At 43.0% G+C, this 16,573-nt stretch overlaps 1 protein-coding gene across 1 annotated transcript in view; it reads right to left on the reverse strand.

The window, feature by feature from the left end:
- Positions 1 to 6,032: 6,032 nt before the first annotated feature.
- Positions 6,033 to 16,573, reverse strand: part of LOC128643786 (peroxisomal targeting signal 1 receptor-like) — a 64,667-nt gene continuing 54,126 nt past the window's right edge. Inside the window, exons 4-5 of the mRNA XM_053696599.1 lie at positions 6,637 to 6,769; positions 6,033 to 6,336 (exon numbers count right to left, since the gene is read on the reverse strand). Coding sequence (XP_053552574.1) covers positions 6,155 to 6,336; positions 6,637 to 6,769 — 315 coding nt within the window. The 3' untranslated portion in view covers positions 6,033 to 6,154. The remainder of the gene's footprint in view (positions 6,337 to 6,636; positions 6,770 to 16,573) is intronic.

A 16,573-nucleotide genomic window follows, 5' to 3' on the forward strand; every position in this document is an offset into this window, starting at 1 on the left:
CCTTGCAAATCTGTTCAACAGAGGCCTCATTTTTAAAGGCCCAAGTGGAAGTCACAGCTCTGGTAGAATGAGCTGTAATTCTTTCAGGAGGCTGCTGTCCAGCAGTCTCATAGGCTAAACGTATTATGCTACGAAGCCAGAAGGAGAGAAAGGTAGCCGAAGCCTTTTGACCTCTCCTCTGTCCAGAATAAACGACAAACAGGGAAGAAGTTTGTCGAAAATCTTTAGTTGCCTGCAAATAGAATTTCAGGGCACGGACGACGTCCAGATTGTGCAGAAGTCGTTCCTTCTTTGAGGAAGGATTAGGGCACAATGAAGGAACAACAATCTCTTGATTGATATTCTTGTTAGTGACTACCTTAGGTAAGAACCCAGGTTTAGTACGCAGAACTACCTTGTCTGAATGAAAAATCAGATAAGGAGAATCACAATGTAAGGCTGATAACTCAGAGACTCTTCGAGCCGAGGAAATAGCCATTAAGAACAGAACTTTCCAAGATAACAGTTTGATATCAATGGAATGAAGGGGTTCAAACGGAACACCCTGTAAAACGTTAAGAACTAAATTTAAGCTCCATGGCGGTGCAACAGTTTTAAACACAGGCTTGATCCTGGCCAAAGCCTGACAAAAAGCCTGAACGTCTGGAACTTCTGACAGACGCTTGTGTAAAAGAATGGACAGAGCTGAGATCTGTCCCTTTAACGAACTAGCAGATAAACCCTTTTCTAAGCCTTCTTGTAGAAAAGACAATATCCTAGGAATCCTAACCTTACTCCATGAGTAACTCTTGGATTTGCACCAATGTAAGTATTTACGCCATATTTTATGGTAAATTTTCCTGGTAACAGGTTTCCTAGCGTTCAATCTCCATGCAGTCAGCCTCAGAGAAATTAGATTTGGATGTTTGAAAGGACCCTGAACCAGAAGGTCCTGTCTCAGAGGCAGAGACCATGGTGGACAGGACGACATGTCCACTAGATCTGCATACCAGGTCCTGCGTGGCCACGCAGGCGCTATTAGAATCACTGATGCTCTCTCCTGTTTGATCCTGGCAATCAGTCGAGGAAGTATCGGGAAGGGTGGAAACACATAAGCCATGTTGAAGACCCAAGGTGCTGTCAGAGCATCTATCAGAACCGCTCCCGGGTCCCTGGACCTTGATCCGTAACAAGGAAGCTTGGCGTTCTGGCGAGACGCCATGAGATCCAGATCTGGTTTGCCCCAACGCCGAAGCAGTTGTGCAAATACCTCCGGGTGAAGTTCCCACTCCCCCGGATGAAAAGTCTGGCGACTTAGGAAATCCGCCTCCCAGTTCTCCACACCTGGGATGTGGATCGCTGACAGGTGGCAAGAGTGAGACTCTGCCCAGCGAATTATCTTTGAGACTTCCATCATCGCTAGGGAACTCCTTGTCCCTCCCTGATGGTTGATGTAAGCCACAGTCGTGATGTTGTCCGACTGGAACCTGATGAACCTCAGAGTTGCTAGCTGAGGCCAAGCCAGAAGAGCATTGAGAACTGCTCTTAATTCCAGAATGTTTATTGGAAGTAGACTCTCCTCCTGAGTCCATGATCCCTGAGCCTTCAGGGAATTCCAGACAGCGCCCCAACCTAGTAGGCTGGCGTCTGTTGTTACAATTGTCCAATCTGGCCTGTTGAAGGGCATCCCCCTGGACAGATGTGGCCGAGAAAGCCACCATAGAAGAGAATCTCTGGTCTCTTGATCCAGATTCAGCATAGGGGACAAATCGGAGTAATCCCCATTCCACTGACTTAGCATGCACAATTGCAGTGGTCTGAGATGCAGGCGTGCAAAAGGTACTATGTCCATTGCCGCTACCATTAAGCCGATTACCTCCATGCATTGAGCCACTGACGGGTGTTGAATGGAATGAAGGACACGGCAAGCATTTAGAAGCTTTGTTAACCTGGTCTCTGTCAGGTAAATTTTCATTTCTACAGAATCTATAAGAGTCCCCAAGAAGGGAACTCTTGTGAGTGGCAATAGAGAACTCTTTTCTACGTTCACCTTCCACCCATGCGACCTTAGAAATGCCAGAACCAACTCTGTATGAGACTTGGCAGTCTGGAAACTTGACGCTTGTATCAGAATGTCGTCTAGGTACGGAGCTACTGAAATTCCTCGCGGTCTTAGTACCGCCAGAAGAGAGCCCAGAACCTTTGTAAAGATTCTTGGAGCCGTGGCTAACCCGAAGGGAAGAGCTACAAACTAGTAATGCCCGTTTAGGAAGGCAAACCTTAGGTACCGATAATAATCCTTGTGAATCGGTATGTGAAGGTAGGCATCCTTTAAATCCACTGTGGTCATGTATTGACCCCTTTGGATCATAGGTAAGATTGTCCGAATAGTTTCCATTTTGAACGATGGAACTCTTAGGAATTTGTTTAGGATCTTTAAGTCCAAAATTGGTCTGAAGGTTCCCTCTTTTTTGGGAACCACAAACAGATTTGAGTAAAACCCTTGTCCGTGTTCCGACCGCGGAACTGGATGGATCACTCCCATTAGTAAAAGGTCTTGTACACAGCGTAGAAACGCTTCTCTCTTTATCTGGTTTGCTGACAACCTTGAAAGATGAAATCTCCCTTTTGGAGGAGAAGCTTTGAAGTCCAGAAGATATCCCTGAGATATGATCTCTAACGCCCAGGGATCCTGGACATCTCTTGCCCAAGCCTGGGCAAAGAGAGAAAGTCTGCCCCCCACTAGATCCGTTTCCGGATCGGGGGCCCTCACTTCATGCTGTCTTAGGGGCAGCAGCAGGTTTTCTGGCCTGCTTGCCCTTGTTCCAGGACTGGTTAGGTTTCAAGCCCTGTCTGTAGCGAGCAACAGTTCCTTCCTGTTTTGGAGCGGAGGAAGTTGATGCTGCTCCTGCCTTGAAGTTACGAAAGGCACGAAAATTAGACTGTCTAGCCCTTGGTTTGGCTCTGTCTTGAGGCAGGGCATGGCCCTTACCTCCAGTAATGTCAGCGATAATTTCTTTCAAACTGGGCCCGAATAATGTCTGCCCTTTGAAAGGTATGTTAAGCAATTTAGATTTAGAAGTCACATCGGCTGACCAGGATTTAAGCCACAGCGCTCTGCGCGCTTGAATGGCGAATCCGGAATTCTTAGCCGTAAGTTTAGTTAAGTGTACTACGGCATCGGAAATAAATGAATTAGCTAGCTTAAGGACTCTAAGCTTGTCTGTAATCTCATCCAATGTAGCTGAGCTAATGGTCTCTTCCAGAGACTCAAACCAGAATGCCGCCGCAGCCGTGACAGGCGCAATGCATGCAAGGGGTTGTAATATAAAACCTTGTTGAACAAACATTTTCTTAAGGTAACCCTCTAACTTTTTATCCATTGGATCTGAAAAAGCACAGCTATCCTCCACCGGGATAGTGGTGCGCTTAGCCAGAGTAGAAACTGCTCCCTCCACCTTAGGGACCGTCTGCCATAAGTCCCGTGTGGTGGCGTCTATTGGAAACATTTTTCTAAATATAGGAGGGGGAGAAAAGGGCACACCAGGTCTATCCCACTCCTTGTTAATAACTTCTGTAAGCCTTTTAGGAATAGGAAAAACGTCAGTACACGTCGGTACCGCAAAATATTTATCCAGCCTACACATTTTCTCTGGAATTGCAACCGTGTTACAATCATTCAGAGCCGCTAATACCTCCCCTAGCAATACACGGAGGTTCTCAAGCTTAAATTTAAAATTTGAAATGTCTGAGTCCAGTTTACTTGGATCAGATCCGTCACCCACAGAATGAAGCTCTCCGTCCTCATGTTCTGCAAATTGTGACTCAGTATCAGACATGGCTCTAATATTATCAGCGCACTCTGTTCTCACCCCAGAGTGGTCGCGTTTACCCCTAAATTCTGGCAATTTAGATAATACTTCAGTCATAACATTAGCCATGTCTTGCAAAGTGATTTGTATGGGCCGCCCTGATGTACTTGGCGCCACAATATCACGCACCTCCTGAGCGGGAGACGACGGTACTGACACGTGAGGAGAGTTAGTCGGCATAACTTCCCCCTCGTTGTCTGGTGAAATTTTCTTAACATGTACAGATTGGCTTTTATTTAAAGTAGCATCAATGCAATTAGTACACAAATTTCTATTGGGCTCCACATTGGCCTTTAAACATATTGCACAAAGAGTTTCCTCTGTGTCAGACATGTTTGACAAACTAGCAATGAAACTAGCAAGCTTGGAAAATACTTTTGAAATAAATTTACAAGCAATATAAAAAACGTTACTGTGCCTTTAAGAAGCACAAATAAACTGTCACAGTTGAAATAACAATGAACCAAATTAGTTATAGCAACCAAATTTTCACAGTAAATGCATTAAGTTAGCAAAGGATTGCACCCACCAGCAAATGGATGATTAACCCCTTAATACCCAAAAAAAAACGGATAACAGAATATAAACGTTTTATCACAGTCAAAAGCACAGTCTCACAGGTCTGCTGTGAGTGATTACCTCCCTCAAAACTAGTTTTGGAGACCCCTGGGCTCTGTAGAGACGTCCTGGATCATGGAGGAAGGAATAGGAAGACTGTGACTGAATTCTTACTGCGCAATAAAGCGCCAAAATAGGCCCCTCCCACTCATATTATAACAGTGGGGAAGCTCAGTAAACTGATTTTATTCATAAATAAACGACAGCCATGTGGAAAAATAATGCCCAAAAAGTTTTATCACCAAGTACCTCAGAGAAAAACGATTAACATGCCAGTAAACGTTTTTAAAAATAAAATTATGAAATGATATTAATAAGCCTGCTGCTAGTCGCTTTCACTGCAGTGGGGGCTCAAATATAAGTTAAATGTATACAGTATTTTCTTAGTGAAATTCCATTCCCCAGAAATACCTCAGTGTAAACATACATACATATCAGCCTGATACCAGTCGCTACTACTGCATTTAAGGCTGCACTTACATTACATCGGTATTAGCAGTATTTTCTCAGTCAATTCCATTCCTTAGAAAATAATATACTGCAACATACCTCCTTGCAGGTGAACCCTGCCCGCTGTCCCCTGTTCTGAAGTTACCTCACTCCTCAGAATGGCCGAGAACAGCAAATGGATCTTAGTTACGTCCGCTAAGATCATACACAACTCAGGTAGATTCTTCTTCTAATGCTGCCTGAGAAAAAACAACACACTCCGGTGCTGTTTAAAATAACAAACTTTAGATTGAAGAAATGAATACTAATTTTAATAACCACAGTCCTCTCACACGTCCTATCTATTAGTTAGGTGCAAGAGAATGACTGGGTATGACGTAGAGGGGAGGAGCTATATAGCAGCTCTGCTTGGGTGATCCTCTTGCACTTCCTGTTAGGGAGGAGATATAATCCCATAAGTAATGGATGACCCGTGGACTGACTACACTTAACAGGAGAAAAGCTAACGTGCCGCTGCTAGGTACTGTGTTCTAGTAACAATAAAAAGCTAACGTGCCGCTGCTAGGTACTGTTTTCTAGTAACAATAAAAAGCTAACGTGCCGCTGCTAGGTACTTTTTTCTAGTAACAATAAAAAGCTAACGTGCCGCTGCTAGGTACTGTGTTCTAGTAACAATAAAAAGCTAACGTGCTGCTGCTGCTAGGTAGTGTTTTCTAGTAACAATAAAAAGCTAACGTGCCGCTGCTAGGTACTGTGTTCTAGTAACAATAAAAAGCTAACGTGCCGCTGCTAGGTAGTGTTTTCTAGTAACAATAAAAAGCTAACGTGCCGCTGCTAGGTACTGTTTTCTAGTAACAATAAAAATCTTGATATCTACTGGTTATTCCTTTTTTTCAATATAAGATTAAAATTAGTTAAAGGGACACTAAAGACAAAATTACATTTTTATGGTTCAGATAGAGCTGCAGGTTTAAGAGAGTTTCCAATTTACTTCTATTATCAAATTTTTTACATTATTTTTTATATACTCACTTTTTGAGGCACTGGCTCCTACTGAGCATGTGCACAAGTTCACAGAGTATATGTATACTAGTCTGTGATTGGCTGATGGCTGTCACATGATACAGGGGGCAGGCAAATGGGGGGGAATGTATAAGAAACAAATCTACTCTTTAGTTGAAATTCTGAGCGTCTCTTTATTATGCAATTCTACTGTATTTAGTGGTCCTTTGTCTCTACTTTGTATTATCCCTCAGTGTGTGATGTATGAGGTGACCACTTGTGACAATGTGTGACGTTCTCTCACCTGCCTCCTCAGTGAACTCTCGGCTCCAGTCTTCCACCACAGGATCTGGCTCTGATGTGATAAACTCTTCTGTCCAGTGCTGTGACAATGCCAGGTCTGCCACACCAGGTGCTAGAACACAGATCAACAGGGTTACAGGGAGGGTGCAAGACGGCATGGAAGAGGATCAGGTGTGCAGTGTAAGGAGATGAGCATCAGAGATAGAGTCAGAAAGAGAATAAACAGGTCATACACGGGGATGAGCGCTCTATAGACAACATATATATCTGTATGTACTGCTCCTTGTAATGTACAGACTTTACATTCCCCCATAAATTTCATTTAATCATTGTACACTTACACATTGCTCTTCTCTTGACCGCCCCATCCCCTGAAGGAATAGTAGACATCCCTTTATGGTTCCCAAGTTACCTCGCAAGGGTTCAGGCCTAAAGCTGCTCTGTTCTATTTGCTGCATCTCCGCTAAGAGACCATCCATCTTAAAGGTGTGAGGTGCCCGAGACTGCAGGGAGGGTGTACGAGACTGCAGGAACTCTGATACAAGCTGAGGAAGGAATAAGAAACTGTAGAAAATCAGCTAAGAGGAGACAGAAATAGAGAGAAAAACACAGGGAGAGACAGAGGAAGATAAAGTGAACAAGAGACAGAATGAGCAAGAGTGAGAAGCTTCCTGAGTGTGTCTGTGTATAGGGGGGGTCACTGTGTGTATATAAAGGGGGTCACTGGGTATATTTTATATATAATTACTAAAACAGAGACCGCACCACCTTCTAGATCAATTTGCAATATGCTCATGCACGGGATAGAGTCTGGTCCCTGACTCAATAATAATAAAAAATCAATAAATCCTAGCCTACGAGTCTTGGAAATCTTTCAACTAAGAATTTTTAATTGTATATATTGCTTCACCATATGTATGACAGGTAAATCAGAAAAGTCTGAATGTAAATCCACTCAAATTCACAAATACCCCATCCACCATTGATTCAGCATGCATAGCTGCAGAGGTCTCATATGAAAACGAGCAAAGGGGATCGCTTCCGATGCTGCAGTCATGAGACCTAAAACTTCCATGCACATAGCCACTGAAGGGAACGATCGAGACTGAAGGTTTAAACAGGTTGAAACCAACTACAAACGTCTCTTGTCTGTTAAAGACAGAGTCATGGACACTGAATCTATCTGGAAACTTAAAAAGCTGACCCTTGTTGGCGGAATCAAGAAACTCTTTGGTAAATTGATCCTCCAACCATGTCTTTGAAGAAACAAAACAAGTTGATTTGTGTAAGATTCTGCTAAATGAAAAGATTGAGCCAGTACCAAGATATCGTCCAAATAAGGAAACACTGCAATACCCTGCTCTCTGATTACAGATAGAAGGGCACCAAGAACCTTTGAAAATATTCTTGGAGCTGTCGCTAGGCCAAATGGAAGAGCAACAAATAGGCAATGCTTGTCTAGAAAAGAGAATCTCAGAAACCGATAGTGGTCTGGATGAATCGGAATGTGAAGATATGCATCCTGTAAGTCTATTGAGGACATGTAATGACCAATGTTCCCTCTAAGGTGCGCGGTAGCGCGGACGCGCACATTCCCTCTCTGTGTAGCGCAGGCAGTACATCAGGCCGCGCAAAACACAGAAAGAATGTAGAAAGTTTTTTTGTTTGTTTTTTTAATTCATCACTGCTAGCCTTCAGGAAAACACAGCTGCAAGACGTTTGACATAGGCACTGTTAAAAGGTCCCTCCGGTGTAGAACAGCTTAATCTGTTTCCTGTGCTACACTGAGGGGGAGGACCTAAGATGACTGACAGCTGTGTGCATAAATCACACAGTGCTGTCAGAGACCAGAGAGATCAAACACAGATCAAAACGGAGGGCAGCAGGAAATAAGCATTTCCAGTGAAACGATAGAAAGAATGTCAGTGGAAGAAGTGCAGCAGAGCAGACACTGAAGGCAGCCGAGTAGGTGAGGTTGGAGATTTTCCTCACATGCCTTAAGTTACCAAGTTGGCATGATGGTAGCTTTTGCTGCAGGTTATCACAGTTTTAGAGGCAAATATTACTTATTCTTCTTCTGTGTTACCATGTTAGCCTTTAGCAGCATTCATCTGAGATTTCTATAGGATCTCCCTGTTGTGTGATACAGCACTGTAAAAGAGTTTTTTTCTTTCTTCATCAATATTTCAGTGCAACATTTCAGTCAAACTTATAACATAGGAGTAATGCTTTTGCATGTACATACATAGACAGGCTGCTGGTGACATTCCTTTCATTTACTGAACAGAAATAATGCATATGCATAGGAATACATTTGAGTACACAGTCAAACCTTGCTATATGTGATACTATACTAGGGCATAATACCATAAATATATCATTTCTACTGGCAAGTGTATGAAAAAAAGGGGAAATAATTATTTTAAAAGGGACATTCCAGTCAAAATTAAAATGTGCATTAGTTTATTTTAATTTTGAATAGAAGCATTTTTCCTATTCACCTGCCAGTGAAAGTTTGTGACAGTTAGAGGTTAATCAAAAACACACACAGGGTCATGAAATAGTGCACAATGCTCACACAACTTAGTCTAGCAATAGAAGAAGCTTTTTTGTCTTTTTTTCCAATCCAGGATTCTTTTAACAAAAACAAACAAACATGCTAATCATTATTTAACCCCCTGGCTACCAGAGAGGATTGCAGCGTATTCATATACAATGCACTGTAGCCCTTTTTGGCAGATGTGGGGTTAAATTATGCTCACAAGGTGGTCTAGGCATCTGAGGAGGTTATGCAGGAGACTGAAGCTTGTCTGTGTCACAAGCTGACAGTTTTGATATACAGTTTGAGCAATATCTGTAGTACTGTGTAATGCTATTGCTGCTTTTACATGAGGATCTATTTAATCAGTATTGCTTAGGTGTGTGTCTATGTATGTGTATATATATATATATATATATATATATATATATATATATATATATATATATGTGTGTGTGTGTGTGTGTGTGTGTGTGTGTGTGTGTGTGTGTGTGTGTGTGCTCAATGCCGCACACAAGCTGTATCAAGCCCGCACACAGAAAAAAATAATTGCACACACAAAAAAAAAAATTAGAGGGAACATTGGTAATGACCTTGCTGAACAAAAAAGCAGTATAGTCTTTATAGTCACCATCTTGAAAGTTGGGACCCTTACAAATTGATTCAAAAACTTCAGATCCAGAACTGGTCTGAATGAATTTTCCTTCTTCGGGATAATGTATAGATTTTGGGGGGAAAAAAAACAGACCCTGTTCCAGAAGTGGAACTGGTACAATTACTCCTGAAAACTCCAGATCTGAAACACACTTCAGAAATGCCTGAGTTTTCACAGGATTTGTTGGAACGTGAGGAAAAAAAAAAAAAAACAGGAGGTCTTATTCTAAAACCTATTTGATACCCCTGAGAGACAATATTCTGAATCCAATGATTCTGAACGGAACCTGCCAAAATGTCTTGAAATAATTTCAATCTGCCCCCCCACCAGTAGAACTGGATTGAGGGCCACACCTTCATGCAGTCTTGGGGGCTGGCTTTGGTTTCTTATAAGGCTTGGATTTATTCCAACTCGAAGATGGTTTCCAATTGGAGCCAGAGTCCTTAGGGGAAGGAGTGGTTTTCTGTTCTCTATTCTGACGAAAGGAACAAAACCGATTAGAAGCTTTAGATTTACCCTTAGACTTTTTATCTTGGGGCAAAAAAACTCCCTTCCCCCCAGTAATAGTGGAAATAATAGAATCCAATTAGGAACCAAATAAATTATTGCCCTGGAATGATAAGAAATAGCAACCTAGATTTGGATACCATGTCAGGATTCCATGATTTGAGCGATAAAGCTCTTCTAGCTAAAATAGCCAAAGACATAGATTTAACATCAATCTTGATGATATCAAAAATAGCATCAAAGATAAAATGATTAGCATGTTGAAGCAAACGAACAATGCTATGCAAATCAGAATCTTTTTCCCGTTGTGCTAAGCTATAGAAATGGCAGGTCTGAGAATATAGCCAGAATGTAAATAAGCTTTCATTAGATAAGATTCAATTATCCTATCTAAAGGATTCTTAAAATAAGTACTATCTTCCATAGGAATAATAGTACGTTTAGCAAGAGAAGAATTAGCCCTATCAATCTTAGGGACTTTTCCCCAAAACTCTAATTTAGCCACTGGCAAAGGATACAACTTTTTAAACCTTGAAGAAGGAACAAAAGAAGTACCAAGCTTAGACCATTCCTTAGCAATCACATCAGAAATAGCATCAGGAACAGGAAAAACCTCAGGAGTAGTCACAGGAGGTTTATAGACAGAATTTAAACATTTACTGGATTTATTATCAAGAGGACCAGACTCCTCAATATCCAAAGTTATCAACACTTCTTTTAACAAGGAACGAATATACTCAATCTTAAAAAGATAAGATGATTTATCAGTGTCAATGTCTGAAGTAGGATCTTCTGAGTCAGAGAGATCCTCATCAGAGGTGGATATATCAGTATGTTGTCGGTCATTACAAATTTCATCAGTCGTATGAGAAGTTTTAAAATACCTTTTACGTTTATTTGAAGGCAGAATAGCAGACATAGCCTTCTGTATCGCATCAGCAATATAATTTTTCATATCAACAGGGATATCAAGTACTTTAGATGTTAAGGGAACAACAGATACTATACTAGCACTAATAGAAACCTTTTCTGCATGCAAAAGCTTATCATGACAACTGTTACATACTACAGCTGGAGATATAATCTCAACTAGCTTACAACAGATACACTTAGCTTTGGTAGAACTGTGTTCAGGCAGCATGGTTCCAACAGAAGCTTCTGAGACAGGATCAGATTGAGACATCTTGTAAAATGTAAAAGAAAAAACAACATTTAAACAAAAATATCTTATTTCCACATATAGCAGTTTCAGAAATGGGAAAAAAATGCAAATGCTAAAATTGGCAAAAAAGCAAATAGCCCTCTGAGCATAAAGAAGGCAAGGAGCATATAGTGAGGTAAAATAAAACTAAATTTTTTGGCGTTAAAGTATGATGCAAGATGCAAAAGGAAGTTGAAATTTTTTTTGCCGCCAAAAAACATCCGGAAATGACGCAACTTGCATCATAACAAACACAATTTCTCGCCAAACAACCTAGCGTCAACTAAGATGCAGAAAATGACAAACTTGCGTCATTATAGACGCACATTCATGCCAAAAAACTCTTGCGCCAAGAATGACGCAATAAATAACAGCATTTTGTGCCCTCGCAAGCCTAATTTGCCCGCAAGTTGTTTAAAGAAAAAACAAGTCAAATTGGAAAAAGAAAAAAAAAAAAGACTATACCCCAGGTAAGACAAACTTCCTAAAACATGATTCCCATAATGAAACTGCCAGACTGCAAAGGGAAATACACATAGTCCTGACTCATGGCAAATATAAGTAAATACATATAATTAAAACTTTATATAAATACATAAAGCGCCAACCATAGCTGAGAGTGTCTTAAATAATGATACATACTTACCGAAAGACACCCATCCACATATAGCAGATAGCCAAACCAGTACTGAAAACTAAAAGCAGAGGTAATTGAATAAGAGTATATCGTCGATCTGAAAAGGGAGGTAGGAGATGAATCCCTACAACCGATAACAGAGAACCCTTGAGCAGATTTTCCGTGAGAAAAAACATTAAAAAATCAATAGGCGATACTCTCTTCACATCCCTCTGACAAACACTGTACTCTGAGGAATTGGGCTTCAGAATGCTTAGAAGCGCTTATCGTAGAAGAAATAATAGAAATCAAGCACAAACTGAGTTGTGGGTGTGGTGAGAGGTGTATTTATAGGCATTTTGAGGTTTGGGAAACTTTGCCCCTCCTGGTAGGATTGTATATCCCATACGTCACTAGCTCATGGACTCTTGCCAATTACATGATATATATATATGTGTGTATATGAGGGTTCACTGTGTGTGTGTGTATAAAGGGGGATCTCTAGGTATATGTGTATATAGGGGGGTCATTGTGTGTGTATATATATATATATATATACATATATATAGGTATGTGCATATAGGGGGGGTCACTGGGTATGTGTATATATAGGGGGGGGGGGGTCACTGGGTATGTATATATAGGGAGGGTCACTAGGTATGTGTATTTTGAGGAGGACAACACTGGGTGTATGTGTATATAAGGGGTTCACTGAGTGTGTGTGTGTGTGTGTGTATATGTGTATATATAAGGAGAGGTCACTGGGTTTATGTATATAGGGGGTGTCACGGATACCGGTTTGCAAGGGTCCTCAGAGCAACCACAATCTCCAAACCCTTGCCTTTTGTGAGAAATGTATGCTGAACCTGATCTTGAAAGAGCTGGTCTCTGACCGACCTATCCCTTCGGGCTCCTGGAACTACCGGTCAGCCACCGCATCCAGCATCCTCCGGGAAACTTTACCTACGGCCGCTCCAGAGGCCCCTTGTCCCAGAGCTCTGCTCTCTTGGGAATTGTTACCCCTTGGGCAGGGCAAGAGGTGGGTCAGTTGGCGGAGGGGTGGGCCAGTTGCCGGAGGTGAGCCCCATTGGGAACCAGGGTTTCCGAGCTCTATTCAGCAGACTGCCCTTCGGCTGGCCGGCCCCATGGAACCGCCGGCCCGGCCGCATCAGCTCGGATCCCCGGTCCTCTTTAACCCAGGTCGCTCCAGTGGTCCTTTGTCCCAGAGCTCCGCTCTTCTGGGAATTAATACCTCATGGGAACTGGGGGTTTCGGACTCCCCTCATCACCTAGTCTCCAGCGGCCTTCTCGGTGTACGGTTGGATGTTCATAGCTCCAGCTCCCAGCCATGGATCAGCTGAGGACCAAGGGCTTTCCAACGACACCCTGGAAGTGCCGCCGCTACCCCGGAATCACCCCCGAATGCACCATCCCCGTACCGCTGGACCCTGGGGAACAATGGACATTATGGTGGCACCAGCCTGTCTGGAGGGGTGGGAATAGCGGGAGATTTGAGGGACTGATAAGACTCTTATCAAGATCAGTTTGTGTATAAATGCCGTGTGTGTTTCCTAATAAAGTGGACTTCGTGTTTTCACCTGAATGCTAGTCGGTCTAGTTATTTGGGTAGGCTTCTGCTAAAATCACTTTCTCCGCTATATAGCGACTGGTTCCAGGCACTGGGAGAATCCTTGGCGGAGCTACCCAGTCGGGGTAGACGATAATCCTTCACAGGGGAGTCACTGGGAATGTGTATATTGGGGAGTCACTGGGTATGTGTAAATAGAAGGGGTCCACTGGAAAAGTGTATAAAGAGGGGGTCACAGGGTATGTGTACATAGGGGGGTCAATGGGTGTATGTGTATATAGGTAGGGCAATGGGTTTATGTGTATAAGGGGGGTCACTGGGTGTTTGTGTATATAGGGGGGTCACTGGGTGTATGTGTATATAGGGGGGTCACTGGGTGTATGTGTATATAGGGGGGTCACTGGGTGTATGTGTATGTATATAGGGGGGTCACTGAGTGTGTGTGTGTGTGTATGGGGAGGTCACTGGGTGTATGTATAAAGGGGGGGTCATTGGAAATGTGTATATAGGGGGTCGCTGGGTATGTGTATAAAAGGGGGGGCACTGGGTGTATATGGGGAGGTCACTGGGTGTGTGTGTATATCGGGAGGTCACTGGGTGTGTGTATATGGGGAAGTCACTGGGTGTGTGTGTATATGGGGAGGTCACTGGGTGTGTGTATATATGGGGAGGTCGGTTGGTGTGTATGTATAAAGGGGGTCATTGGATGTATGTGTATATAGGGGGGTCACTGGGTATTTGTGTATATGGGGGGATCACAGGGTATTTGTGTATATGGGGGGATCACAGGGTATGTGTATATAGGGGGTCAATGGGTGTGTGTATATGGAGAGGTCACTGGGTGTATGTATATGGGGAGTCACTGGGTATGTGTATAAAGGGGGACACTGGGTATGTGTATAAAGGGGGACACTGGGTATGTGTATAAAGGGGGACACTGGGTATGTGTATAAAGGGGGACACTGGGTATGTGTATAAAGGGGGACACTGGGTATGTGTATAAAGGGGGACACTGGGTATGTGTATAAAGGGGGACACTGGGTATGTGTATAAAGGGGGACACTGGGTATGTGTATAAAGGGGGACACTGGGTATGTGTATAAAGGGGGACACTGGGTATGTGTATAAAGGGGGACACTGGGTATGTGTATAAAGGGGGACACTGGGTATGTGTATAAAGGGGGACACTGGGTATGTGTATAAAGGGGGACACTGGGTATGTGTATAAAGGGGGACACTGGGTATGTGTATAAAGGGGGACACTGGGTATGTGTATAAAGGGGGACACTGGGTATGTGTATAAAGGGGGACACTGGGTATGTGTATAAAGGGGGACACTGGGTATGTGTATAAAGGGGGACACTGGGTATGTGTATGTATATAAGGGGTCAATAGGTATATGTGTATAATGGGGGTCACTGTGTGTGTGTATATAGGGAGGTCACTGTGTGTGTGTGTGTGTGTGTGTGTAAATATGGAGAGGTCACTGGGTGGGTGTGTATATAGGGGGTCACTGGGTATGTGTATATAGGGGGGTCACCTGGTGAATGTGTATATGGGAGGTTACTGGGTGTGTGTGTATATGGGGGGGGTCACTGGGCGTATGTGTATATGGGGAGGTCACTGGGTGTGTGTGTGTGTTTATATATATATATATATATATATATATATATATATAGGGGGTCACTGGGTATGTGTGTATATATAGGGAGGTCAGTGTGTGTGTATGTTTATATATATATAGGGGGTCACTGGGTATGTGTGTATATATAGGGAGGTATGTGTATAAGGGGGGTCACTGGGTGTATGTGTGTGTGTGTGTGTGTGTGTGTGTGTGTATGGGGAAGTCACTGGGTATATGTATATAAGAGGAGTCACTGGGTGTATGTGTGTATGGGGAGGTCACTGGGTGTGTGTGTGGGTGTGTGTGTATGGGGGGGTCACTGGATGTGTGTGTATATGGGGAGGTCACTGGGAGTGTGTGTATATGGGGAGGTCACTGGGTGTGTGTGTATATGGGGAGGTCACTGGGTGTGTGTGTGTTTGTGTCTGTGTGTATGGGGAGGTCACTGGGTGTGTGTGTGTGTGTGTGTGTATATGGGAAGGTCACTGGGTGTGTGTGTGTGTATATGGGAAGGTCACTGGGTGTGTGTGTGTGTGTGTGTGTGTATATGGGGAGGTCACTGGGTGTGTGTGTGTGTGTGTGTGTGTATATGGGGAGGTCACTGGGTGTGTGCGTATATATGGAGAGGTTACTGGGTATAAGTGTATATAGGGCGGGCACTGGGTATGTGTATATAGGGAGGTCACTTGATGTATGTGTATATAGGGAGGTCATTTGATGTATGTGAATATAGGGAGGTCACTTGGTGTATGTGAATATAGGGGGTCACTTGGTGTATGTGAATATAGAGGGGTCACTGTGTGTGTGTGTATATAGGGAGGTCACTTGGTGTATGTGTATATAGGGAGGTCACTTGGTGTATGTGTATATAGGGAGGTCACTTGGTGTATGTGTATATAGGGAGGTCACTTGGTGTATGTGTATATAGGGGGTCACTGGGTGTGAGTGAATACAGGAGGGGGGCACTGGGTGTGTGCGTATATAGGGGGTACTGGGTGTGTATTTATATAAGGGGTCACTGGGTGTATGTGTATACAGGGGGTCACTGGGTGTGTGTGTGTGTGTGTGTGTGTATATATATATATATATATATATAGGGGGTCACAGGGTGTATGTGTATAAGGGGGGTCACTTGGTGTATGTGTATATAGGGGGTCACTGGGTGTGAGTGAATACAGGAGGGGGGCACTGGGTGTGTGCGTATATAGGGGGTACTGGGTGTGTATTTATATAAGGGGTCACTAGGTGTGTATACAGGGGTCACTGGGTGGGTGTGTGTGTGTATGTGTATATATATATATATATATATATATATAAACATATATATGTGAAAGAGTATGAGACAAGACAAGCGCCAAGAGGCACACTTCGTGTAATACGTTCAGATCATTTGCTTATAATGTAACAGTGGGAAAATCCGCTCTCACCTGGTTCAACCTCAACGTATGAGGTATACAAAAGGCACTTCTATAAATGTACTCCTGTCTCTTGTGGTCCTCCTTGATGTTCTCAGGTCTCCAATTATTCCTTGGAGTCTGCAGCGTGTCCCTGGAACTCTGCAACCTTTATTTAAAAGGGGACTAGGGCATAGGAGTAAGGTAATATGTAGTATTTTAAAA

This window comes from Bombina bombina, unplaced genomic scaffold, assembly GCF_027579735.1.
Source record: "Bombina bombina isolate aBomBom1 unplaced genomic scaffold, aBomBom1.pri scaffold_949, whole genome shotgun sequence".
NCBI classification, from domain to species: Eukaryota; Metazoa; Chordata; class Amphibia; order Anura; family Bombinatoridae; genus Bombina; species Bombina bombina.